Raw genomic sequence first — 25,988 nt, 5'->3', positions numbered from 1 at the left:
TTTTTCAGCTCTTTACCACTTTTTACTTATTCGTGATTATTGACTTTTTTATTGCTCTCTCATCTACTTATTGACATTTGTCACATTTTGTTGGTGTAATTTGGCGATGACACCTATTTATTCTTCGTTTATCTGCAAATTAGCCAGGCCCGGAAAGGGTCATTTCCGGCGATCTAGGAAGTATCTTTACTCAAAAAATTTCTGTACGCTTCGCGCCAACCAGTGGTGGCGCTCAGCTTAGATAGTGTCCAGAGCCGTATATAGCTCTGATAGTGTCGATGGCGCCCCCACAGACCATTCTCGCCCCTCCTGACCAATACCCCTAGCTCCGCCACTGTGACAGAGTATTATATCACAGAAGCGACCAGTTATGTACTTCTGTTTTATTTAACTATATCCAGCTAACATAATTATTTCTCCCTTTCATGAGAATATTATGTACCATAACAGCACTGGGGTGATGACAAACCACTCTAAACAGCAAAGCTAAAGATAAATGAAAACATACAGCAGTTTCAAAATAGTTAATTTTTTTTTTTATTTCCTTTACAAATATTAAAATGAGTACAAAGTTCTTCCCTCAAGGTAGGATAAGAAATGAGGAAAGCTTTACCAACCCTCAGGGTTGTTACTGATATCAGTAATAGCTTCCATGCCTTGTGAATGAAAACAAGCAACCCTTGTCTGTGTCTTGAAAAACCCAATTACACCAAGGAGAAATTCAAATAAGTGGCTTTCCTTCTTTCTGGCAATTTGCTACTGTGCCCATTGATTCTTAAATGACCCTATCGATAACAAAAACAACTTTTTCTTCCTTGTGACGCCACTACCCTTCCTTTTCAGTAAATCATAGTGCTGAATGGTACATTTTTTTCAGTATTAACAAACTAGTATTCATATTCAAGTCCCAAAACTTATAAGATATCAGAAAAGCAAACCCTAATTTTTATATGCACCCAGCTGGGGTATCCAAAAATTCTATTTTCACTTTCTCGTTACTCTTTTTCACATGAAAGAATTAAAGAAATTGGATCATCCTGCCCTTTAAGTTTTACTCCTTTTAAGCTGTATGTACCTTTCAAATTTCATAAATTATAGAGACAGGAATGACTTTGTCCCTTTCCCTCACCCCATCCAAGTCAACACCACCACTTACTCATCCAACTTCTTCCAGTCCTCAACTAATTACCCAAACAGACCAGAGTATCACCACGCTGCATTCCTCACCCATCATAGCACACCACCAACAGCTCAGAAAAGTGAGACATACCACCTTGATGTTTCAAGCCAACCAAACTAATTCATTGACAATCATGTTTTTGTGATTCGTTTTAAGTTTATTTGAATTTTTGGTTCAAAATCTCAATCCCATAATGTCCTGGTCAATGACTGATTTGTGACCTGACTCAATGTGACCAGAGACAAGAGTGAGCATGGTGCTAGAAAAACTAACAGAATCATGCTAGATAGGGTACAAAGGGAGTGTATCATTATTGAAGACCAGTCAAAATTGAGGTAATCCTTGAATCCCTTTGACTCTTCTATTTATAAAGAGGTGTGATAATTGTGTCGGACATTTCGCTCTCGTTATCAGAGTCTTGTTTCTGTTCATCTTCTGAATCGGATCCAATCTCTGCGATGCCTTCGTCTGCTTCGTCCTTCTCCAGCGTTCTTTTCCTTTCTCTCCTCTTTGCTAGAGTGAGAAGGAACTGCATGGTGTATTTATTGCTGTCACATCTGTAGAAAATCAAATATAGTCAGGTAAGACATGCAAGTCCCTAAGATAAGGTGGGGTAACCATGTAGAAGTGGTGGGGGGGGGGAGGGAGGGTAAAGGTGAGATGGAGAAAAAGGGTATGAATGGAAGATGGAGGAGTAGAAGGTAGAGTGACATAGATAATGATGAGAGGAATAGTATGGGCAAGTGGGGGGGGGGGGTGGAGGGGTGAGGTTGAGTAGATTAGGTAGTCTCTCATTCTCCATCTTGTATGTTGTTAATATATGCCACTAAATTTGCCAGCTGAGTTGAGTCATTTATCAGTAACAGTTTTTGTAATTTGAAATTGTAATATCTCTATAAAGTAAACTTCTTCACTTAATATTTTTATTCTAAAAAACAGTCACAACTAGTGTTGATGCTATATGTTGTGGTCATGGGTAGCAGAGTGAGGGGGGGGGGGGTGGGGAGACCACAGGGGAATTATATTATCCCCCCAACTTCCTTTTCATAAACAAAAGGTGCCCCTTACATTCAAATACTACTTTTATGGTACAGAATGCAGAGGATAAATTTGTCGGAACATTTTGAGGTCAGCCAACCCCCCCCCTCCCCTTTCCAGATTGAACCCTCTTTCCCTGCCCATGGTTGTGATCAACATCAAAGCAAGAACTATTCACTTACAGCCTGCCCAGGCTCTGTTTTCTACTGGTAACCGCCTTCTGTAATGTCGTTAGCATGGCTTGATGAGAGGATGACGTCTGCATCTTCAAGTTTGGTCCGTGTAACATCAGTAACTTCTCCATCCACTGAAGATAAAATTCAAGATGAGGGGAGTCTGTCAGCTGAGAGGCAGCAAACTGCAGCATCTTCTCCACATACACTTCTGAGAGACTTAAGACAACTACATCAACTGGAAGAAAAATGAGACCAGAGTAAAAACCAAAGCTTACAAACATGGTTAGAGGAGGGAAGAAGTGCAGGACCATAGGGTTAGGGTTGAGGCGGGTTAGGTTTGGGGCGGGTTGTTGTGGGGAAGGGTTGGGGTGGGGAAGGGTTAGGGTGGGGATCATATCAGCCACTGGATACCTGGAGGAAAAGTGTATTCAAGTGGCATAGCTTGCAGGTATTTAGGTTTAGAAAAAGGTATTTCATAAGCAAACTTTGTGCTTTAGGTAATACTTGGTGGATCAGAAAATATGCCCAGAAACCACTGTTTAATCTCAGAAATCTTTTAGGTTTTCTTTCTAGTTTGCCTGCTTCAAATCTTTGGGTATTTCCCAGCATTATGTGCATTACAGGGAAAATAATGCTTGAAACATTATTTTTACACTACTTACAAAGAGCAGAAAATTCACACAATTTCACTTAAAATGTATCACAAATAAATTCACAATCACAGATGATGAGACAAAGTTAGAGATAATCTAACAGTAAAAAGAAGACTTAGTTCTTCCTCTTGAATTACAATAGGATGACAAAGAACAGACTGTGCATTCTATTCTATAAAGATATTCAGCTCAGGGACCATGGGTTACCAACAGGAAAAAAATAATCAACAGTCCAAGAAATATGATGAGTACCTTTGATCTCTTAAATTGTGCATGTTACTCCAACAAGAGAAAACAAAATAATAGTGCAAAAAAGGCAATGCGTTGACAGTTTTTACAGTCTTTCATGTGTAAGCTTGTGTTACAAGGAACATTAAATTCAAAGCATATCCTATAGGCAAACAGACTTTAATTTTAGCTGTTGGGAGTATTGGTTTTCAATATTATCTCCCTCATATGGGATAAATAATGCTTGCAATCTCAGAATTATGACATCCTTGCTCTACTTTATGGTTATTTTGTCTTCTTCATGTCTTTCAAGTTTGACTCACTTTGATCTGGTGGAATACTCTCCACGACCTGTTGTATGAATTTCTTCTCGTTCAGTCTATGGGAGAGGATAAGTGCCAGAGACCAGTCTTCCTTGGCGAGTGTTTCGATAACAAGCTCCGGGGTAATGTTCAAAGTCAAATCGTATGGGTCAAAGGTCAGGCTACTGTCCAAAGAATACAAGAAAAGACCCTCTGTGGTGGTGGCAGCCCACTGTCGTCCTGTATATGAAAGGAGAAACAAAGATTACCCCTAAAAGTTGATCAAAAAGGAAATCACATCCCCAGCCTCTCAGGAAATTAGAAGCTCAGCTTACAGAAATTTGGAAAGCTAAATGGATGTTTATGATTGCTCATAAGCATGCAAGTTCAAGGAGATATTTGTCTGATCATGTGGAATTCCACCAGTTTTGTCTTTAAGCAGTTGTTAGTCCCCCTTTCCTGAATCTGAAGGTAAGCTTGCATTTTATGCAAACCAAAAGTCTTTAGTTATTTTTTGAAACCTCATTGTAGGTTCACTTTTTAATGCTGCACCTTTTCATTTATAATAATAATAGCAAGGCTAGTGTATTTAGAACTGAGGTTACTTTGTGATAGCATCCAAAACATTACACTCTCTTTAATACCCTTGATACACCGATATTGGGCAAACCATGTGATAGCATCCAAAACATAACAATCTCTTACCCTTGATACACCCATACCTTATTGGGCTAATTAAGCACTGCTTCACAAGAAACATACCCAGGATTTATCAAACTATTTCATAGCATTACTGCCAAATTTCCACAAATTTCTTCTACAATGAGTAACTTTTTTTTCTTTTTTCAGTATCCTGAATGTGACAAATATATGAAAGGAAAGGAACTGGTCCTCACATGATGACAGCAAATCTTTTTTGAAGAATTTTGCAGCAACATTTTGGTAGTTAACTGTAATCAATTTTCCCATTTTTGTGAGATACCATACAAGCATCTCCATCAAACTCTGGGATGATGGAAGTTCTCTACTCACCTGTGGGTGAAAACCTTACACAAGGCACATTGACTTCTGGTTTGAAGGTTCGAGAACTCATCTCTCCACTTTTCACTCCAGGTAAGCTGATGGCTCGGCCCCGCTCTTCCTCAGTTTCTTGATCGATCAGCGCCTTGCTACCAAAATCTGTCATTTTCCTACGATTCAAATATTCCTGTAAGCAATGGAAAATAAACCTCATGATAACTAAGTATGCACTGAAGAGTTTGTCAAACACAAAATAATGAAACGTTACATGTCACACATATATACACAATGTAAATGTCACACATCAAAAACATAATGAGAAGAATGGTTACATGTCACAAACAATAATCAAAAGAAATATTGCATGTCACCAAAACAATATTAAATCATCACAGGTCACACAAAGGTAAATCATATCACATCTGAAACACCAAAATAAACACATTTCACAAAGATTACATAAAATAACCATCACATGACAAATTCACACAAACATACATGTAATAAAATGACATCAGTTGTCAACACAAAATCAAGTGACAAAGGCTGCTGACTTTCCTTGGCTCAGCTCAAGTCTAGTCACTTTATAATTTGAAAAAAGAGTAAAATATTTCATCAACTTTTTACAAATTTACTTCTCTGGATTACCTATGAGGTCAGACATACCTTCATAGCATCTAGGGATAGGTTACAGGTTATTTCAAATTTCTTCAAGAGAAGCTGTTCCTTCACATGGTAGATGCAAACATACTGTGCTCGACCAGCTGCCAGGATGCACTCACCATCAGCAGAGTAACACAGTGTTGTAAAACTCCTAAAAGGAACAAACGTGTTAAAGAGTGAAATGCTTAAGTTCCAAACTTCCTTGTCTCTTTGAGAGCGAAGTCTGCTTTTAAATCATTTAGGAAAAACTCTGTAGTGGATAAAAAATTACTTTAATCAACTCTTCTGTTAAAGAAAGAAAGCAAGAAGCCTGGAGGGGGGTGGGGGTGGGTGGAGGAGGGGTTGATCCGTGGCACAACTTACCTTGTGCAGGGTATTTTGTTCTTATATTCATAATTGCATTTCTCAGTCAGTCAATGGTAATGTGAGGCCTAATTATCTGCAGTACTTTACCACATTATTTCCTATTAAAGACCCAAAGCCTTTACTTTCTCATGCAAAACATTCACTCCCTGTGAGAAGCCTTCAAGGTAATCTACCAACCACAGCTGGCAACATTTGCATAACCATCTCTCGCTCTCAAAATACACATCTCTCACTCTCAAAATACACATCTCTAGCTCTCAAATACACTTGAACATGCATGGAACGGTTAGTTTGTTACATTAATATTACAACAGGTGCTTGAAAAGTCTGAACAAGTCCAACACTAACACTTAACTACAACTACCACACAGTCACATACCAGAATCACATAGCCTAGTCTAATTTGCATACAGGAATCTGCCTGAAGTTGTTAATTCCATTAATACCGGTTGAGGCCTAATTTCACATTTCACATCTCACATCGCACCATCAATTTGAGGCCATCTAGGGAAAAGCGTAATATGGTAACATGCCAAATAATAAAATATGCTAAATAACCATGCAAGTCATCAATGATATTAAACAAAACCAATTAAAATACAACAGAAATCTTAGATAATGTCAATTACCATAGTTGCAATGTAATTCACCATATTCAAATTGGCATTGGTTACAAATTAATTTCATTCCTTTCCCAAACCAAGAAACTAGATAACATTGGGTAAATGAGATGTACAAACATATTACTGCAAGGAAGTGTTCTAGGAGGCCTGGCGTGGGGTTTGGGGGGGGGGGGAGGACTTACTTAGCTGTGGCTGAACGTTTAGCTGTGATAAAGTCTGTATCTCTCCGACCAGACGACAGATCTCTTCTTCCTTCGATGGAACCTACTTGAGATGCGCTCTTTATATCCCAAAATGTAACCTGAAAATCCAGAGAAGCCACTGCAAGCTGTTTGCCGTCCGGTCTGAAGGACACTGCTAAACCTAATGAAATGGAACAGACAGAAAATATAGTCAAACACAAGATTAAGAAAAGCTAACAAAATCTCATTCAAATCATAACATCACTAACATCATAATACCATGTTGTCTTGAACCAAGCTTAAGCAGAATTGGTTTGAATAATGTCTTCAACATTTGTCTCACACTTCTACACTCTGATTTGTTTTACGGTTTAATGTGATTACCTTTCAGTCGTCATAAAAATTCAATTATCCTTTTTGGACAATTGAAAGAACTCTTAGATGACATATGCAACCCCTAGATTTTCCTAACATTTACATCTATGATTTTTGGTTTTGGAAAAAGAAGAAGATAACAAATAACACATTTGTTGTGATGTTTGCTACAGCCTTAATCTCACTTGTTTGACTCAATGCACATTTGTACTCAAGTTTCTATCAGTTGTTAATTTGACTAAGCCGTATTGGTGAGTTTGTCGCAAGATATAATCTATCTGGAGCAACATGGCGAAATGCTGGACAAAAGATCAAACATCCGAGGCATATACAAAGATTAAAGCAAATGTATTGATATCTTCACTTAAATATTATTTATGGTATTTTATGATAAAATTAATTTATAACTCTCAAAACTATGCAAGATGTAAATATTAAGGCAGTTTCCTATGTTGAATATGAAAATTTTACTAATGCCATTTGATACTTGGATTTCAATGTAATGTTTCCAAGAATGGAGGGAAACAATTAAATTTTGAAGTTTTTTTGCTGTTTGAATGTGATTATCACCAATATGAGTAGTCTCTGGTTGTCAAAAGCTGAGAACTGAATGGAATTATTAATTACTTGCTATGTCATGTTTAATTGGCAAAGAAGTCTAGGAGGGTGTCTTAGCTTGATCAATCCTAAACTTATTATGAGTAATTGAAGAGTAATTTTATTGCTGTTTTAATATTATATTTTATTGCTGTAGCGATTTTATGCTTTATTATGCTTTATTAAGTGCTTTGAGATCGTATTTTGATGTAAGGTGCTTTATAAGAATAAATTATTAATATTAATTACTAATACTGAGTACATTTGGTAAAATTTCTGATCAAATCTAAATTAAATCTAAATTAAAAAAAAAGAAAAAAATGCTGCATGAGTGAAAAGCAGAAATCAACGAACCGTCTGTAGTGAGCGTCAAGGTTTCCCGAGAACCCTTTCTCTGGAAAATATCCCAAATTTTGAGAGTTTTATCCCAGGATACACTAGCCAGCACAGCATCGGTTGGACTAAATGTGATACTGGCCACAGGCCCTTCATGACCAGATAATACCTGTCCAACAAAACAGGATAAACACGTATAAAGAAAAAAGAAACTTCATATATAATGGAGCATCCTTGAAAGACACTGAACACCATTTTTGCTCCACAAAATTTTTAATGCAATACATAAGTGTATTCTTTCAGGCCATAAAAGTTTTTCTCTTGGGTTTTGTGTAACAGCTGCAGAGGTGACCTAATGGTCTCTGTTTGATAGACTAAGTAGTCCAGCCATTTTTATCAAATATGATGGGTCTCAGTTTTCTTAATTGTCATTCCTCAAAAAAGTGGAACAGAATACAACTGGGTCCATATGATCTTACCAAAGAATTCACCAAAGATAAGAATTAAGCTTTTAATTTTCCCAACTAATCTTTCTTTAAAATTCAGTCAACCACTTGGAGATGCTTTCATGCAAATAGTAAAAGCAAAATATCAAAGTTTTATCACTATGGACATCAACTCACTGACCTCCAAGAGACGTCCTGTCTGCATTGACCAAACAAAGACCTCAAACGTATCTTGAGCGCTGGCGCAGATGATTTCACCACTGGCATCCATCGCCAGACTTGAAAACTGCGCCTGGCGTGGCGAGGTGAAAGTACGAAAGTTACGATATCTAGAAAAGAGAAGAGAAGAGAAATTCAACGTAATCATAGGGCTCAACTTGCTCATGTCACGATCACTCCTAGCAACAAATTGTTATGGTAAACACATAAAAGATTATACACAGGTTGGTCCTGAAAAGAAAAGGAATCATCACTGTATTTTTTTTACTACATTGTTAGCGGGAAAAATGATTTTGCACCACTTTTCGTTTTTAAGTATTCTCTAAATCAGCATTTTTAGTTTATATTTGAAATGAGGTAGATAGTGAGCTTTGATAGTCAAGTTTGATCCAAGGAAAATGACATAAAGAGTGAACCATTTTGCAATTTCTTATTTGTGTCTTAATGTGATAAATATCATGGAAAGTGGCTGAGTGCCAAACCAACTTGAATCATTAGCTGCCTGTTAACCTTCCTTTTGATGAGAAGATCTAAGAGGGTGGCTTCTTTAAATCCAGTTTAATCTTATTTTGAGTAATGATTGGCAGAATTAGTAACATTGCTAAACAGATGGAATAAACTGCATTTTGTTGAGTTTCCTCACTCGACCAATAAGAATTTCATTTCCTACAAAAAATAATCTTACCAAAGAATTCACCAATAAGAATTAAGCTTTCATTTTTTTCAACTCCTTATTATTCTTTTATATTCTGTAGACCACTTGGAGATGCTTACAAGGAAAAACAAGTGATGATAAAAATTTACCGATTTAAATCAAAAGCTCTGACGGTTCCGTCTAATGAGGAGGAGACCACCACTTTACCGGTGTGCTTAAACTTGACTCCAGTCACTCCTGCTGTGTGTTCAGTGAATGTCACAAAACAAAACCCGGAACTTGTATTCCACAATTTTACCTGAAGAGAAGGCAGAAAAAAAGAAAGAAAATAAAAACATGAATATGAAGGCAGGGAATAGTTAACTGTTCAAATTTTGTGTATCAGTTTTGAAGGCTCTGAGTTGTCTCTCTTATAGAATACTTTGGATCCTGTGTAAGACACCTGCTATACAGCTTTGGACTTGTATAACACTTTACCCATGGTGCATAGCATTTTGCGATATGATCCTAGATAAATTATTCCCGGGGTGGTATGTCAAACTTCCCGATTTGTACTTTTAATTCATGGTCAACGTGAAGCCTGTGAGTGGAAGTTTCACCAAGTAAAAATTACAGAACTGTAGCAAATATTGTTGGTTCACCAACAGTAGTTTCAATCCTATCTTAGCAAATGTTTCTTTTCCTAAGCTGCTTGACATAATATCAATCAATTCAATCAATCAATCGATCAATCAATCGAATGTTTGTAAATCGGTACCTCTATAAATCAACAGCCAACTACATCTATCGAGTTGGGAAGAGATACTTGATAGCAGGTCAAAGTTAAGTGATGAAAAAGTGGAATATAACTTGTCTTATAATCAAAATTAGACTAAAATCTACTGCACCATATGAGAATAACAAATTTCTACTTACTTTGCCATCTTCTGCCCCAGTTGCGATATGTTGACCATCGGGAGAGAAGTCGAGGCAAGACATGCTGTTGTAGTGTCCCTGTTGTTTGAGAACGTAGCACTCGCTCTGCCATTCCCAGACTAATAGCTGGCCAAGTCCTGAACAACCAAAAGCAATCCAGTCACCCGAGGGGTTAAAGGTCACAGCAGCTATCTTCTGATCAGAAATACTATCATATGATGAAAAAGAGAAATTGTTTAATTAACGAGGGGATTCAACAAGAGGTACCTCACAGTATATGACGAGAATTTCCATTGCCAGTTCCATCCATTATTTGGGCAATTTAACCCCAAATTTCATCACAGATTGGCAAATGATTGAGCAGTTTACAAGCAATTTTATTTGTCCCTCAGCCTCATTTGCCAATAATCGCATGGAAGGTGACCTTTGAAGGTTTCAGGAAGCTTAAAGATAAAATTAAGATTAAAATAAACTGTCTTCAAAATTGGGAGTGCGGATAGCAGACATGTAAATAACTGGTAATATGTGCTTTTCTTTGCCATAAATTTGACTCTAGTACAGCTAACTGCCTATGATCCTCTACCTGTTGACAGCTAACGACGAGTGTCACAAGGCTCTATGGACGAGTGTGAGTACTTCACTTTGCACTATAGTGTGCACTAGATTCCTAAATGCCTGGAGTATGAGTACAAGTACAAGGCTTTATGGATAAGTACAATTACTTCACTTTGCACTAGAGTGTGCACTAGATTCCTAAATGCTGTAGTAAGTGTGTGAGTATAAATCCATGAGTACGGATACAGGACAACCTTGCTAGAATACGAGTATGAATCGACTCACTAAACGTCTGCCTCTTAGCATAACTTTTTAATCTAAAATAAAACCCTGAATGCTGATCATGTGAGTAAGAAAGTTTACCTGAGAGTGTGAATCAGATTAAAGTCTGGCATCTCATGAATTTGGAACACTCCGGAAGAGAATCCTGTTACTAGGATACGGTTCTTTTTATGATAGTCTGCGCAGGTATTCTCAGCTGTCATGCCGACCTCAGAATTGTTGTAAAACCAGCTATAGATGGAATGTTACAAAATTATGGTAAACAAGTGACTGAGTATTCGTCAAAGAAACAACTGAAAGTTTTATCCTTGATTTTTGTTGGAGGAAACAGGCCAAAAATGTGCTTGACCAAAACAAAAAGCTTCAAACTAGTTTTAACATCAGAGAAACTCAGTCATGAAGCCATATTCCTTTTCCATAGACACGAAGGGGAAACTTTTGTAGTTTCACCTAAAATATGCAAAAGGGTTCACAAACACAACTGTAATGTCAGATACCTGCCTACTGCCTACTCCAAACTTTTCTTATCCCTCTATTCAACTGCAAAAAATGTCATGCATTCAGTGATATAGCTGTCAAAACAAATTGTGAGTAGTACTGGCTAGGTGCTGTAGAGATTTTAAAAGAAGTAAGACAACATGAATGTTGAATTTGTAGGTCTTATAACAGATGCCCAAAACCTCAAAAAAGAGAAAAAAGTGTGCTCATTTGGTCAAAACATGTTGTCTAAAATGAATATCGACAATGCAAATCAGACTATTAATTCTCACTTCAGACACAAAAGTCCTCAGAGAAGTGTGTAAACCTTTTCAAAAAAATCATTGCCTTAAGAGGAGTATTAAGTATGTGAGTCCAACATCTTAAGTCTCTCAAAACAGATGACTAAGGAGTGTTTACTTTTCAAAACAAATATTATTCATTATGCCTGCATAGAGACACAACACTCTCATATCAGTTACACCTAACCCAAATTAACTTTGCATGTCAGAATTTTTACTGTCACAGTACAAGTTGTTTACATTGACCATATAGGATAAATATTGGCTAACTACACCCTTTAGGGCATGACAAAATATGTGTTACAATTCCTACATATACAGTATCACACTAGACACTTTAGGAAATTTGCTGTCACTCGAACACTGCTGAATTATCTTTAGTAATGATACACTATTAGCTGAATTCAAATTTATGATCTATTTTGGTCTTTTTTAGCTCATACTTACAATTTCCTCTTTGTAATTTTAAAGTTCTTATTCTTTTGACTTTGCTCCGTCTGGGCTTGTTCCATATTTTCTTCATCTGGCTTGTCGTCTGTTTCCATTGGTTGAATGAAAGTTGAAATGTTCTTTTTAGGAGCCGCGTCGATATCTTTCACGTCTTCAATATTAGTGTTGCATTCCCAAGCGACTAAATCGCAACGTCGACTCATGGAATAAAACTTTAAACACCGTGTCAAGGAGATTAATGACAATGTTGCTGGTAGTAACTCAAAACACCTTGAGTAAAGTATGGAAGATATAACACTCTATTCAAATACATGGGAAATATTCCAATCACTACGAGCACTGATTCTTACAAACAAGCAAGCCCCAGTTGAAACTTGCATGTAACTCCACCTTGATAATTAATCTCTTGTACAAAATTAATGATACAACGCAAGTACGCAAGTGCAAAACATTTTTGAGATGTCAAATGAAAGATTTACTTGTCAAATTAAAAATGATTTTGAATTCTGAAGGATACGTTGAGAGAATTTTCTTCAAAGAAAACTGCGACCACACGATCCTTATGACCTGTGAAAGTCTGTATGAGAAAGCAGTCTGTGTAACCGACGGCAAAGACCCTTGTCATCATGTCTTTGGAACCAACAGCAAAGAAACTGAAACATAAAATACAGTGAATCAAATTAATTGCTTTTTCACATCGGGAGTTTCCAATCTAAGGACTTCCATCGATGTCCGTAAGCCCTCTACAGTACTTACAAACATCATCTCACCAATGCTTTGTTTTCCATTAAGTCTGATAAATATTTACTATGTTCAACTTCTCAGTGTGTTAAACAGAATTTACCTGCTAACAGAACCAGCAAAGGCTATAGTCTTAACATCAAATTGTTTGAATCTACTGGTACAGTAGGCCCCAAACTTTAACCATACATGGTAAGCTAGTCTCAAAAGGTCTGCCATCCCTTACCTACCAGTTCCTGTTGTTTGTGAAATTTTGTGAAGGAAGAATGTTGGTTCCCTGCAGGTTTTTAGAATGGAACAGCTGAAACACTTCTTTGCTGTGTAGTATTACAATCAGTAGATATGTGTGTAGTACACTGTAACCTAACCTTTAATTTTGAGAATTTGGTCACTTTTCTAAGGTGTACCTCAGGAATATCAAATTTTGTAACAAATTTATGTTCCTATCTCATAAGTGCAGAGATAAGTACAATACTACACTTCTTCTCATGGCATAATGTTATCTCTGAGTCCCTCTACTGGTTGCCATGGGCAACAGGCTTCTACCCAGCGATTACAAGCTTATGCATTGCTTATTCACTAACGCTCAGTCTAGTCTAAGAACACGTTTGTCATTGCCTTACCTTTCTATCAAACAAAATGAAGAAACACCTGAACTAGTCTACCACTTCTTTTCTTTTCATTTCTGTTCCACTTTGGAACCATTAGATACTAACTAATGAAAGCACCAATGTTATGTTTTTTTTATCCTTCAAAATTTTTCATGACAGAACTGTTTGCCACCAGGTATATATATATATCATGTCCTGGGTGCAAAACTACAATATGCGACTAAAAGATTAAATACCGAGAGTCCGAAGTCCAATCGACACAAGTGTTGTCATCATAGGCTCCATAGTAGGTGCGATGAAGTTGCAATGGATTGAAATTATGGCGTCCACTTCTTGGGGCGAGATAAACCTGGACTACACGACCTTTGACCACTGCAATATACCTGTAATGAAAATTGGGAGAACAATTAGACCCCTGTGTTGACATCCAGCAAAAGCATAAACAAAAGGTACAATTAAAAGACTGTTCAAATTAAAGGCAAAAGAGAGCAAAATAAACATTGCAGAGAATAATAAAGACACTAAATTTCCCCAAACTTATAGTTTTGTTTGTCACTGAGTTATTATTTCAGTATCTGGCATATTATGAGATAAACTACTGCAAATTATTTATTTCATTTCAAAGGACCCATTGTATGATAACCTGTGGTGTTTTTGACAAACAAGGCACAAACTTTGTCTTCTACCAAGATTTAGTGACTTTTGTGTGTGCAACTGAGGCTTGATAGAATTTGTATTTCGTAGTAACCAGTGTTAAGTTATTCATACCAGAGTTAGAGGAAAGCAACATTCTAACTGATATTTTTGTTGTGAAATCAAAGATAGATTGTGCTAAATGCTCATCATTTTGTATTCCAGATGTTTGGAAAGAATCTGTTTGGAGATGTAGGTCACACTAATAAGTTTTATTTTCATTCTTTGTATTATACAATTTTATTCTCCATCATTTAAAGTGACATTTGACCAGTAAAACTAATTGGCTTTACCATGTTATAGGACTTACTGTAAGTATTGACAATTAATACCAAAATCAATACAAACTTCCAGTGTTCCCACCATGTAAGAAATGCTCAAACCAGTGATAATTTCACGTAAATACATGCGATCAAATCAGAGGGAAAATATAACCTTGAAATATAATATTCAAGAATCAGCCAAACATTCCGAGGTAAGTTGGGTAAGTTGGGTTCTGTAACTGAAGATAACAGGTAGTGAAACTGCTATCATTGCTGAGGACTCAAAAAAGTATGATCCATATTTGACAAGAGCACCCTCTATTTGCACTGGGCATTTTATTTGCAGTGACTTATGTATGACTTTGCTGCCCATGCTATGTTTTCTAAGACCTATCATGATAGGATTATTGATGCATGTATAGGACACTTTTCTGACTGCTTACCACTTATATGTTAGAGTACTCTTTAGTTGTTAACATGTTTTCTTTGTTTTTTTTATGCGCTTTGTCCACGCATTTCTTGCATTTGTATTAAGTAATGTAGTATTCGAGATACTTTCATTCTTTTGTCCAACTTGTCTAACTGTTGTACTTTATTTTTGGGGTAAGTATAAACTACTTCAGAATGACCGAAGAAAGCATTGGCTAGAATGGGATATATATAACTGCAGATACGTGCAGTTTAAATCAGTGACAACATAAATATCAGTTCTATTCTCTACCAACTGGGCCACAGTATCGAACCAAGAGTTTATGGATTCAATCCCCAACTGTTTCTTTGTTCAGGGGACAGCTAGCCACAGTGCCTTATATATTGTAGCTCACAACAGGAATCTTTGCCCTGCTTTATTGATTTAACTTTGACCACTATTAAAGAAGGGAAGCCAAAAGAGTGGAAGTTTAAGTAAATAATCTTCAGTGGGAGAGCCTTGTTTTGATGAAATACTGTGTTACTGTGAACAGTAACTTACAAAGCAAGACAGTATTAACAACTTTACAGTTTTACCTTGAGTTAAACTGTCTGATTTATATACATGAGTACAGTTGCTACTGTATATTTTATTTTTCCTACACAAGCTACTTCATTGAACAGGCATTTTACTATTAATAGCCCACCTGTGCTATCCCCATTCTCATGATCCCTGCATATTGTTAAAATACAGTTGTAAGAAATGAAGTTTTTCTTTTAAACAATGACATGCCACAAACTCTGTGTGCTGGCTGTTTAAACAGAGTTCATGTGGAAAGGCTGCCTGTACAGTTGCTGTGATAATCTATAAAGCTACGAAACAATACCCTCCAAAACAATTGTGATCACTTCCTGAAATGTTAACCCATAACTCTCCTGACATTGCTAAGTTCCCTTCAACTGTCTGTGCTTATAGGAGGAAGCGTTTCATACCAGTCCCAGTGACTGAACACAACAGGAGGAACTGGGAACTTGTTTATCATATCGTGGCTGACAGGAAATTGTTCAATTCAGAATATCCAAGAGTTTCGAAAACTACATGCATTGTGAAAGTGATGTCAAAACTAAACTTTGAGGCTTCCTCTAACTTTTAGAACGGAACTTGAGGGCAAAAATTGCCATTAAAGTTATAAATGGTGCTTAAAAGTATGTGGATTCAGCACTATAGCAACATACTTCAACAGAGTTTAGTATGTACAGTAAATACATTGTCTGTCTTGTTAACCAATGTGTAAATCAGATCTAGTTCGAAAATATTAAGTTTTTCAGAAATACCAGCTACTTTTGCCGATCACAAAATTTGTATGTTTCGTATTTTACAGATTTGAGCAGGATATAGGATAGATATTGCTAGTTTGTTGCATTGGTGTCACAAAATAAGGACGTATTACCTAAAGGAATTTGTTTTCACTAGTGAGTCGAGATGAATAACGCTTAAATACTCAGACAGGAATATTCTAATTTGAGTATTATAGCAATTGTTCTATTCACCTTGTATTGATGACACAAGCGTGGATTTCACGTTACACTTGAGGCTTTAATGTCACAAACGATGGTTTTAAAAGGCTGTCATAATTCAACATTGACAACACTTTCATACTTTGGCAAACAGAAGCAACATTCATATAGCAAACATGCATCCTACACATCCTACAAACTACTCTGTACATTTTTGTTTCCATTCAGTTACTGTACTTAAGGTTGATTTAAAAATGTGTTTTTTTTTAGAACAAGCGCATTAAATAGAGCATGGAACATTTCAATGCAATAGATTGCTTCCGTATGAACCCTAGTAGGAAGTTGAGTACAGAGACATTAATCTATGTTACATCACATACTGTAGCATTTGCCTGTCCAAACTGGTCACATTGTAATACAAATGCAATGAAACATATATCTCAGTATATTGTACACAAATATTCTATACTTTCAATATTTCTGATTCACCTTCAAAAAAAAAAAATCATTTATTAAACTGCTATGCAAATTTCAAACACAACGTTATACCCTCAAATATGTAATGAGATAAGCATCAATGTGCAGTTGCTTTCAATCAGCATGTATTGTATTTGTGCCTTGTTTGCTGCAATAGAAGCACTGTTCAAGCTGTGATTGCAATTTATCAAAACAAGGCAACCAACTCATCCATGTTTTCACTAAAAGAAGACTAATTATCCAATACTTAAAGATTCCATCTACTCTGGAAAATCTGTCATCCTAACACTACTGCCTCACCAGGGTCACCGAGACACTGGGGCTGCCATGCCCCCCCCCCCTGTTTAAATAATTTAAACAGCAATGATTTTCACAAGTGAATGGTGTTTCCACATGTGGCTATTTTCAGCACCGTTTAACACATGGTCATGACTTCTGCCACCCCCCCCCCCCCCTAATCTCAAACCAGTGTCTGAGTCCCTATTCATGGGACAATCATCATACAGAATACTGCTGGAGGAAGGACTGAAATACAGAACATTTTGCAACCACATCACAGAGAGCTCTCTACATATGATATAAGGGTTAAGTATACTGTGTTTGAGTCCAGGAATATGAATCACAGCTCAGTTAATCTATACAAGGTTGATGATACTTCCCTATCAATGTTTAGCGATAAAGTAAACATGAATATTACAAGCATAGACCAACAGTTGCTTGGAGAACATTGGCAGTGGAGTCATTTTCAAGTTTCATAGAAGGAATAGAAGGAAATGAACCTGTAGATAAGATCATATCAAAGAAATAAGAATTAAACCCTTTAAATTATTTTTTTAGCAGGAAGTCAGATTGCTGGTTTACTATGACCTCTCTGGTAGAATAAGGGCTGTATCATGACTGTTTGAGAACACAAACAGATCACTTCCTCTCACCTACAAATATCAAACCCAGCTGGTTGTGTTTTTAGGGCAATGTATTTCACCATTCCCATGCACAAAAAAAAAAAAAAAAAAAAACCTGATACTTTTGACTATAATAGGTTCTGCAGTTATTTTCACAACAGAAATACTTTGTCTTGGTAATGCCTGTTACTTTTCAAACAAACAGCAAACCTTACTCTAGGTCTAAAGCTCTTTCATGATAAATATCCCTAATCTAATTTGGAACTATTGTTACATAAATAAAGGCAAGAAATTTAATCAACTGAGTGTTTAGATCGCTATCACTTCACTTAATCTGCACAAGACTTAAATTTATAGGAAAAGAGAGGAAATAATGAGTCTGTATCATCTTACGGCGCTACATCTGATATTGTACCCAACCTTTATGATGTTTTGCATTACCCCTGATATTGTACCCCACTACCCCTGATATTGTACCCCACTACCCCTGATATTGTACCCCACTACCCCTGATACTGTGCCCACTACCCCTGATATTGTACCCCACTACCCCTGATATTGTGCCCCACCACCCCTGATATTGTACCCCACTTCCCCTGATATTATACCCCACTACCCCTAATATTGTACCACACTACCCCTTAAATTTGTACCACGCTACCCCTGATATTGTACCCCACTACCCCTGATACTGTACCCCACTACCCCTGATATTGTACCCCACTACCCCTGATATTGTACCCCACTACCCCTGATATTGTACCCACTACCCCTGATATTGTACCCCACTACCCCTGATATTGTGTCCCACCACCCCTGATATTGTACCCCACTTCCCCTAATATTATACCCCACTACCCCTAATGTTTTACCACACTACCCCTTAAATTTGTGCCACACTATCCCTGCTGTTGAAGCCCACTACCCTGTTGTTGTACCCCCGTATCCCTGACAATGTACCACAATAAAATTCATTGCACTTCCTTCGTTTATCACACTCAGCAAGTGTAAATGAAAAAGAAGGAAAACTACCCGCAAGTTAAGTATGAACGGTATCACACTAGCACACTGTATGGCTAAAGTACAATGCTTCAGGTAGCATACGAGAACACTATGGCTAAAGTACAATCCTTCAGGTAGCATACTAGAACACTGTATGGCTAAAGTACAATCCTTCAGGTAGCATACTAGAACACTGTATGGCTAAAGTACAATGCTTCAGGTAGCATACGAGAACACTATGGCTAAAGTACAATCCTTCAGAACCCCACCACCACCTAAAACAACAACCAGAATTCAAAAATGCATTATGGTTTTGATGATGTAACATGCGCAGTTTTCTTCATGAATCTAATGCAAGGTATAGTGAGGGTTTACAGTTTTAAAAGGGTTTCACAATTTGACCCCTAGTGACCCCAAATGACCTTTGACCTCCAGCAAAAATAACAGGCTTCTTTAACACAATGTGGTACTCTTACACACAAAATATGAGGTCTGCCCATGATTCCCTTCTTGAGGTATCGTGTGTACAAGGTTTCACAATTTGACCCCTGGTGACCCCGAATGACCTTTGACCTTGACAAAACAATAGGCTTCTTGTACTCAATGTGGTACTTCTACACACCAAATATGAAATTAGTCTGACTTTCCCTTCTTGAGATATCTTGTTTACAAGCTGGGCGTCACAAACGCACTCACACACAAACATACATACGCCATCATGAATGCAAAGGTTACGAATATCATTGAAACCAAAACCAAAAGGAACACACAGGCAGATGGATATATATAATTTTATTTAATTAGCTTTTTGTTTTTCTTAAACTTACTTTCCATCTGGACTGTATTTGACAGCATGAACACGACCTTTCAACATCAAATGATGCAGAACGGTTTTGCTTGTTAGACTACAGAGCAGAGCATCCCCAGCTGAAATGATAATCAGATAAAATAATGTTTCAATGAGGCTGCAAGTTAATGTTGGATATCTCTGTACCACAGAAGCTACTGTAGTATATATATGCTACAAGGTTAATTACATGACCTGTATTAAACTATTAAATGCTGTCAATGTATGCAACATGTAGGTAGGAAACATTGTAAACTACAGTATTAAAGTGGAATGGATGTAAAGGCAAAGTAAAGGATATAAAAGGGCCTGTGAAATACCAGGGGGATGGGCAGGGGATGGGGGGGGGGAGGAGTGAGAAATACCAGGTGAGAGGTACTTACTGTAGGCTGCTATCTTTCTTTTTACCTGGCTTTAAACTGAGCTAACAAATGGTCATCATAAATTTAATTGTTTTCAGAATGTCCAATTCTAATTGGATGAAGGTTTTAACAGAGCAGCACAAAAGTCAGGGGTGGGTGGGATGGGGTGGTGTGGGGAGGGGTGGGGAGAGGAATACCAAGAAGGACAGGTGACATTTCTGGCTAAGATTTCTTGCATCGACAATCACTCCCAAACTTGAAAGGTTTTTAGTCACCTTTCAAACTCGATGAGGCCCCCCAACCAATGGGTTAATCTCAGGCATCTCTTGACTGTTCATTATCAGGTGTTTCCATGGAAAGGATCTTAGTCTATTCACAAAATGACAACATCCATTAAAATTAATGCTGTTAATCAAATTTGCTTATTTGTGATGTTGATCTCTCATGAGAAACAAATAAAAAAATATGATGAGAATAAATGGAAGAAGGAAGGAAACAAAACAATAGGTTTACAAGAGCACAAAAAATTAAAAATTAAAATGGTATAACATGCTATCATACCATGATCAATTAAGATTGCTGTGAGCCCATCTGGGGAGAGTGCCACACATTTCAGGTTCAGTCGGGCCTCGATAGGGAATGTTTCCGATTTGTTTCTAGCAAAGAAAGTTTCATTAAGATATATCAATGTACTATGAAAAGCACTGTTCACAGTCTGTACCATATATACATGTGTTCATAATACATGTGATAAATTTATGAGATAAATACATCATCAGTAATGTAGTAGTTTGGCAGTAATGTTTGTTGTTGCCTCTCTTGCAACCATCATGTATGGTGTAGTATATAAAGGGCTACACTTTGCCAAACACCCCCACAAGGCATCAGTACAAGGTGTGTTCAACAACTTGGAGGTAATTGAACTAGTTTGTGCCCCTTTACTCTGTAGAAAGGCTCAAAGTTGAAATGGAAAATTGATATGGGTTCCGCTGGTAACAAATGATACAGTACACCAATGCTGCACACATAGTAACACTATGAGGAGCACACTGGAATCAAATCATTGCAGTAAGACATATCATAAAGCAAAACCTGTTTTATCGTTTTGTAAAGTATTGTGTGGCATGGAGTCCATTTCATTGTGAATAGTCTAGTGTGCTTCAACATTTTTATCGCAGCATGTTGTACCACACATAGTGTAAAGGGGCTAAGGACTTTGTTGCAACAGTGAAAACACCACATAGTAATTTTAAGGTTTCATGAAAACAGCATTTTGAAGTAAGGTTCTGTTGGAGAAAAGGGGAAAAAAACCATTTACACACAGTACTACACAGATTTATAAACAACTGGAAAACCGGCCAACACTTTGGATCATTCAAAGAGATTGAGTGGATGATTTTGCTTGGATTTTTCATTTGCTAGACCTCCACGAATCAGTCAATATTTTGCCCAAGAAAGTATATCGTCATGATTGCGTGATTATTTATAACACAATAGTAACAACAAAGATTGTTATTAAGACTGAATGCATAATGAGGCTGTAAGATGTTACTGACTTGATTGATCAACCACATGATATTACGTATAGAAGGCATGAACATCCAAAATACATGAAGCTTACTTTCTGAGGTCAAATTTAGTGATTCTGTTGCCCACTGGACTGATGACACTATCTCCATCTCCAGTGAAGCAGATGTTACCTTTACGATAAACCGCACCGAGGAGGTTGGAGAACTGTGTAAGGAGAGGAAAATTATGTTAGCCAGAATTATCTTATCAGGGAAGAACTTCATCTGCCATCACACAGTATCATGATATTCAAATGAAGAGAAATACAAGAATATTTAATAGATAAGAGAATTACTTTGCCATGTAGATGGGCCAATGAACTGTTCTGTTTTGCCGATTTACTAACAACATGTTGAGAACATTTAACGTAACGAGAAATATAAATTGCAAAAAACATAAGCACTACATCCTCAGCCATTAAATACATTTTTGTTCTGTCTGGTTAAAGCATTTTCAAAAGTCAGCCAGCCATTAGAGATGAATGAATCTGGATAACAGTTATTTGCCTACAGTATCATTTGGAATGACAAACCTCTATGAACTTTGAAGTTAATTTGATAGGAAATAATGAAACAATTGGTATGAGATAGAAGCCACTTGAGACAGGGCACTCTCACTTACACTAAAGGACAAATCCTTTATGTCTTTTGTGCATTCAAGAAAATAAGCGATTGGCATTTGAGTTGAAGTTACTGTCCTTGATATTGAAATTTCCTTTCCACTTTGACAGTGCTGCTAGAGCAAAGAATTCAGTATTTATGCCTGAAGCCTCTAAAATTGACCTTGTTCCTGACACTGTATGCGAAAATTAATTTTGAATGTCCTAAGACATGACAGAATGCAAAAAAATTTATAGCAAATGAAAAGACCAGGTTTATTTGCTAGCAAAAAGTAGGGTGTTACTAAAACGAATGACAATTGCGTTACACATAACGAATGACAATATGTTGTACACACTAAAAAATTGCGTTGACTAAAACGAATGACAGTAATGACAGCACAGACATTTGCTTCAACCGGATATCACAGTTCAGACTTCGTGGGTATCTAGATCTAGTAAAGTATACGGACAAGATAAAAACGCACCTTATAGTAAGCGAAATTGTAAGTCTGATTTTAAAAAGTAAATTTAACGTCATTTTTCCGATATTAAATGTTAGAAACTAACAATAATATAATCTTGAAACGGCTTCAGTTATCTTTCTATATAAATCTACAGAGGTAAAAAGCACAGCACGCAAGTGCATTCCCACACAAAAACTTTCCCTGTAGTTTCTATCTGTAAATTACACCAAAACCCTGCAACCACGTAACATGCGATTTTCCTCAAATCATTTTTGCGCAGAAAACCAATAACCGCATTTACTCCACTCCGTTAATCATTCTATCTCTTCTCAACACTGTCCTTCGTTGTCATTCGTTGTCATTCGCTGTCATTCGCTGTCATTCGCTGTCATTCGCAAATGATAATTAACCCTGTACAAAGTCAATTGTCATTCGGTCATTCGCTGTCATTCGTTTTAGTTTGTCCCCAAAAAGTATGTACTATGCAATTAGACATGAATAACAATGTACTTATGTTTTTCACAGAAATGTATAAATTTTACAGTTCAGGGAATAAAATTGTAATATTCAAAATTTCTATTGCATTTTGAAGCCTTTGAACATTCTCTTACGAATTACTATGTTTCCTGTGTTCAAAACTGCTATACATCTTTGTACTTGTATATAGCACTTTACCACATTTGAATTGCAATTTGTGATGTGATACTCTAGGATAAATTACTCCCTGCAATTAAATATATTCTTACTATACCTTGAAATTAAATTTCATTTGAACTGGATAGAATAGACAGATCTGGGATACAGCTTGATATCTTTGGAGCAATGTAACTTATGACCTGAAACATGAAAGGTGAAGAAAAGGCAACAAAGACGGTTAACACAAACTATATGATTATAACATGCAGAGCGCACTGACATGTTGAATTTAGACAAGCTGGTTACTTTTGCAACTTATCTCCATGATTATTCATATCATTTGACTCTACGTGAACCGTATGATCTGTTTGCTAAATTATACAGCTTTTTGACTGATGATCCTCTGATAATTAAAGGGTAATTTCTCACTGATTGGGCATATATAAAATCAATTTTATTAATTTGGATGATGTTAAAAACTACTGCAAGCACTCTCTGTTGTATTTGTATACTGTTTTTGGTCAAGACATTGATCAAATTTTTATCAAAAATGTAACATAAAGAAGATACAATCATTAGCAGAATTTCCTAATGATAGTGTGTAAAATTTGCCTGATGAAGTCCCCGGTTTGATTGTTCCATTTATTTTGTATGGGTATTTCTACAGCAACAAAGTTGTTTGTCGTTCTCAATTACTTTGAGAACAATTCGTATCCCTTGTTTATTTTAGTTAATGTTATTGTTAGTAAGACTGTTTTACACATTTACAGTATAGCAAAGACTAGAGCAGGTGTAATTGGTGTTCTTAAACTTCACATGCCTTACTCCTTAGGCCCTGGCCTTAGACTACTGTCAAAATGATAGGACTGGGGAATTACAATCCAAAAGGCCAGTTTCAAGTCTATTAGTGCGCCTACATTCACCCCACCATGCTTCGTTTCGAGCCGTATTGGGATTACTTAAGCCTTCAGAGGAGACTGACTCTAGTCTAACTTAAGTAGGCCTAGTCTATGCCTACAACATTGCACGTTTAAAGGCATGCTCTGGTGCGGACCAGATCCGCGAAAAAGGTTGGGATTAGATAAATTTCCAACTTATTTAATTGAAGCAACAAAGATAATCAACAAACACTATTACATCTCTACCAGAAAATATAATGACACACGTAATGTTTTTTATGCGGAATATCTCAGTGATCCCGTTGAGTATTAAATTCCTACGTTTTCTCAGCCTCAGTCGTGGGTAAACAGGTGATACTAAACACCACGCGTGTGTGTTTTCAAACGAATGCTATTGCGTAATCATCTTGGCCATATACTAAAGTCAAAATAATATGTCAAAACTTGATAACGTACGTACCAGGTTGCTTCAAGGTGAGTTGATCATAGATCCAAGTAAAAAGATTAGAAGCCAATTATACTACTACGCGACCCAGATCTTTCTTAAATAACTAAGTTAGTTTACACACAAATGCGAACTTTTGAAGAAGAATTACTTAGTCATGGAATCAGTTTATAAGCTGTGGGGGTGATATACTGTAATATAGGCCTATATAGCGGGCCCTATATAATCGAAGAGGTGGATATCAAGATTAGCAAAGCGTGTCGATTGTAACAGTACACCTCTGAAGAAGATCCTAGCAGGATCGAAACGTCAGGTACTCTAACTTTTATAATATTCACCTACACATATGTACCCCCTAGTCTTGGCGGGGGTACATCGATGGAGCGAGGCCCCGAAACTATAGCTGCAGCCATAGGCGTAGGGAGCCCAATTTGATGGGGGGGGGGGGGGCTGTAACGACTTGCCCAAAAAATATTACCAAGATTTTTCGCGCGCTCAGCGCGCGTTCGACATTTTAATGTGCATATCATATAGGCATGCGTCGGTTATTACATCGCATGCCAATAACATGAAAATTATTTGCCGTGTTATTACCCTTCCATATTGGTTATACTTATTGGGAAATTCATTACAATAATCATGATCATAATAATATCAGTTTAACAATTGAAAAACACATAGCAATTTATTTTTCTCTCAGTAGGTGCCCGAAAAATTCTCAGCATATTGCCCGAATTTTCACACAAATTTTGGATTGGGGGGGGGGGGGCTGCAGCCCCCGCCCCTACGCCTTTGGCTGCAGCCCTTGTTCTTGTTTCCTCGTAGGGAAAATTAAGTTCAAATACACGTCGTTAGAAAGTCTTGGGATATATTGTAAACTTGCGGCTCACTCTAGTGAATGGATATAAAAATCAATTATAGTTATATAGCCCAATAGCACAAATTGCACAATATATTTACTGCATTTCGTACTAGTTGATATTTTCAGTTGGGGTAGAAGGCGCAAAAAATGGGTTAAAACCTATTTGGACCTAGTTCGTTACTAAATAAGAATTATTGTAATTGTTGGAGCCACATGCTTAAATAAAGGGTGCCAAAGACGTTTACTTGAGTGGCCAAGCTGAAGAGGAGGGGGTGGGGTAGGGTCAGGTTAGTACGATGCAGATGACAGTATGGAAGTGGATAACAGCTGACAAAAGCATAGGATATATGCTTATCGACGTCAGCTATGCCACGAACTGGAGGTAAAAAACAAATAATTGAACGGCATTAACATATATGAAGCCGTGTTCGCGTAATGATCAGTAGTTTTGTTCTTATTAATTTGCGCTCTTCGCAAATTGCATGAGCAAACTATCAAAATCGTGCTCCGTGCAGTATATTAATTTACATAGCTATGAATTATATAAATATTCAGAGAGGCGTATGTTGGGCCTAATATGAGATGCTTCTTGATTGGCTGTTTTTTCCCTCAGTTAGCAGTAGCTACCAATCACATATCCTTTCATTT

The 25,988-nt window shown here is 37.0% G+C and overlaps 1 protein-coding gene across 5 annotated transcripts; it reads right to left on the bottom strand.

Annotated features, from left to right (window-relative positions):
- Nucleotides 1-513: 513 nt before the first annotated feature.
- LOC139979786 (periodic tryptophan protein 2 homolog) lies at nucleotides 514-24,512 on the bottom strand. 5 transcript variants are annotated; one of them, XM_071990893.1, is made up of 19 exons: nucleotides 24,494-24,512; nucleotides 23,250-23,334; nucleotides 21,486-21,598; nucleotides 20,426-20,520; nucleotides 19,483-19,582; nucleotides 13,629-13,775; nucleotides 12,558-12,693; nucleotides 12,038-12,252; nucleotides 10,893-11,042; nucleotides 9,975-10,182; nucleotides 9,209-9,357; nucleotides 8,367-8,514; nucleotides 7,758-7,908; nucleotides 6,432-6,612; nucleotides 5,264-5,411; nucleotides 4,610-4,784; nucleotides 3,599-3,817; nucleotides 2,401-2,629; nucleotides 514-1,737 (listed from the first exon to the last, which is right to left on the bottom strand). In XM_071990893.1, exons 2-19 carry the CDS (start codon nucleotides 23,265-23,267, stop codon nucleotides 1,542-1,544), a joined length of 2,778 nt encoding a protein of 925 aa, XP_071846994.1. In that variant the 5' UTR covers nucleotides 23,268-23,334; nucleotides 24,494-24,512; the 3' UTR covers nucleotides 514-1,541. The 5 variants fall into 5 exon arrangements, with proteins under 5 accessions (XP_071846994.1, XP_071846989.1, XP_071846990.1 ...); XM_071990888.1 differs by lacking the exon at nucleotides 24,494-24,512 and adding an exon at nucleotides 24,355-24,450; XM_071990889.1 differs by lacking the exon at nucleotides 24,494-24,512 and adding an exon at nucleotides 24,280-24,427.
- Nucleotides 24,513-25,988: the final 1,476 nt, after the last annotated feature.

The sequence above is a fragment of the Apostichopus japonicus genome, chromosome 14 (genome assembly GCF_037975245.1).
Source record: "Apostichopus japonicus isolate 1M-3 chromosome 14, ASM3797524v1, whole genome shotgun sequence".
Classification (NCBI taxonomy): Eukaryota; Metazoa; Echinodermata; class Holothuroidea; order Aspidochirotida; family Stichopodidae; genus Apostichopus; species Apostichopus japonicus.
Note: the sequence above shows the minus strand (reverse complement) of the source record. Positions and strands in the feature narration are given on the sequence as shown.

Bases quoted from the DNA above. Each gene is read 5' to 3' on its own strand.
- LOC139979786 (XM_071990893.1), bottom strand. The intron at 5,412-6,431 runs GTAAGTCCTCCC...TGTTCCTTTTAG, and splicing joins AAACGTTCAGCCACAGCTAA to GAGTTTTACAACACTGTGTT. The intron at 2,630-3,598 runs GTGAGTCAAACT...TTTTTCTTCCAG, and splicing joins GAGTATTCCACCAGATCAAA to TTGATGTAGTTGTCTTAAGT.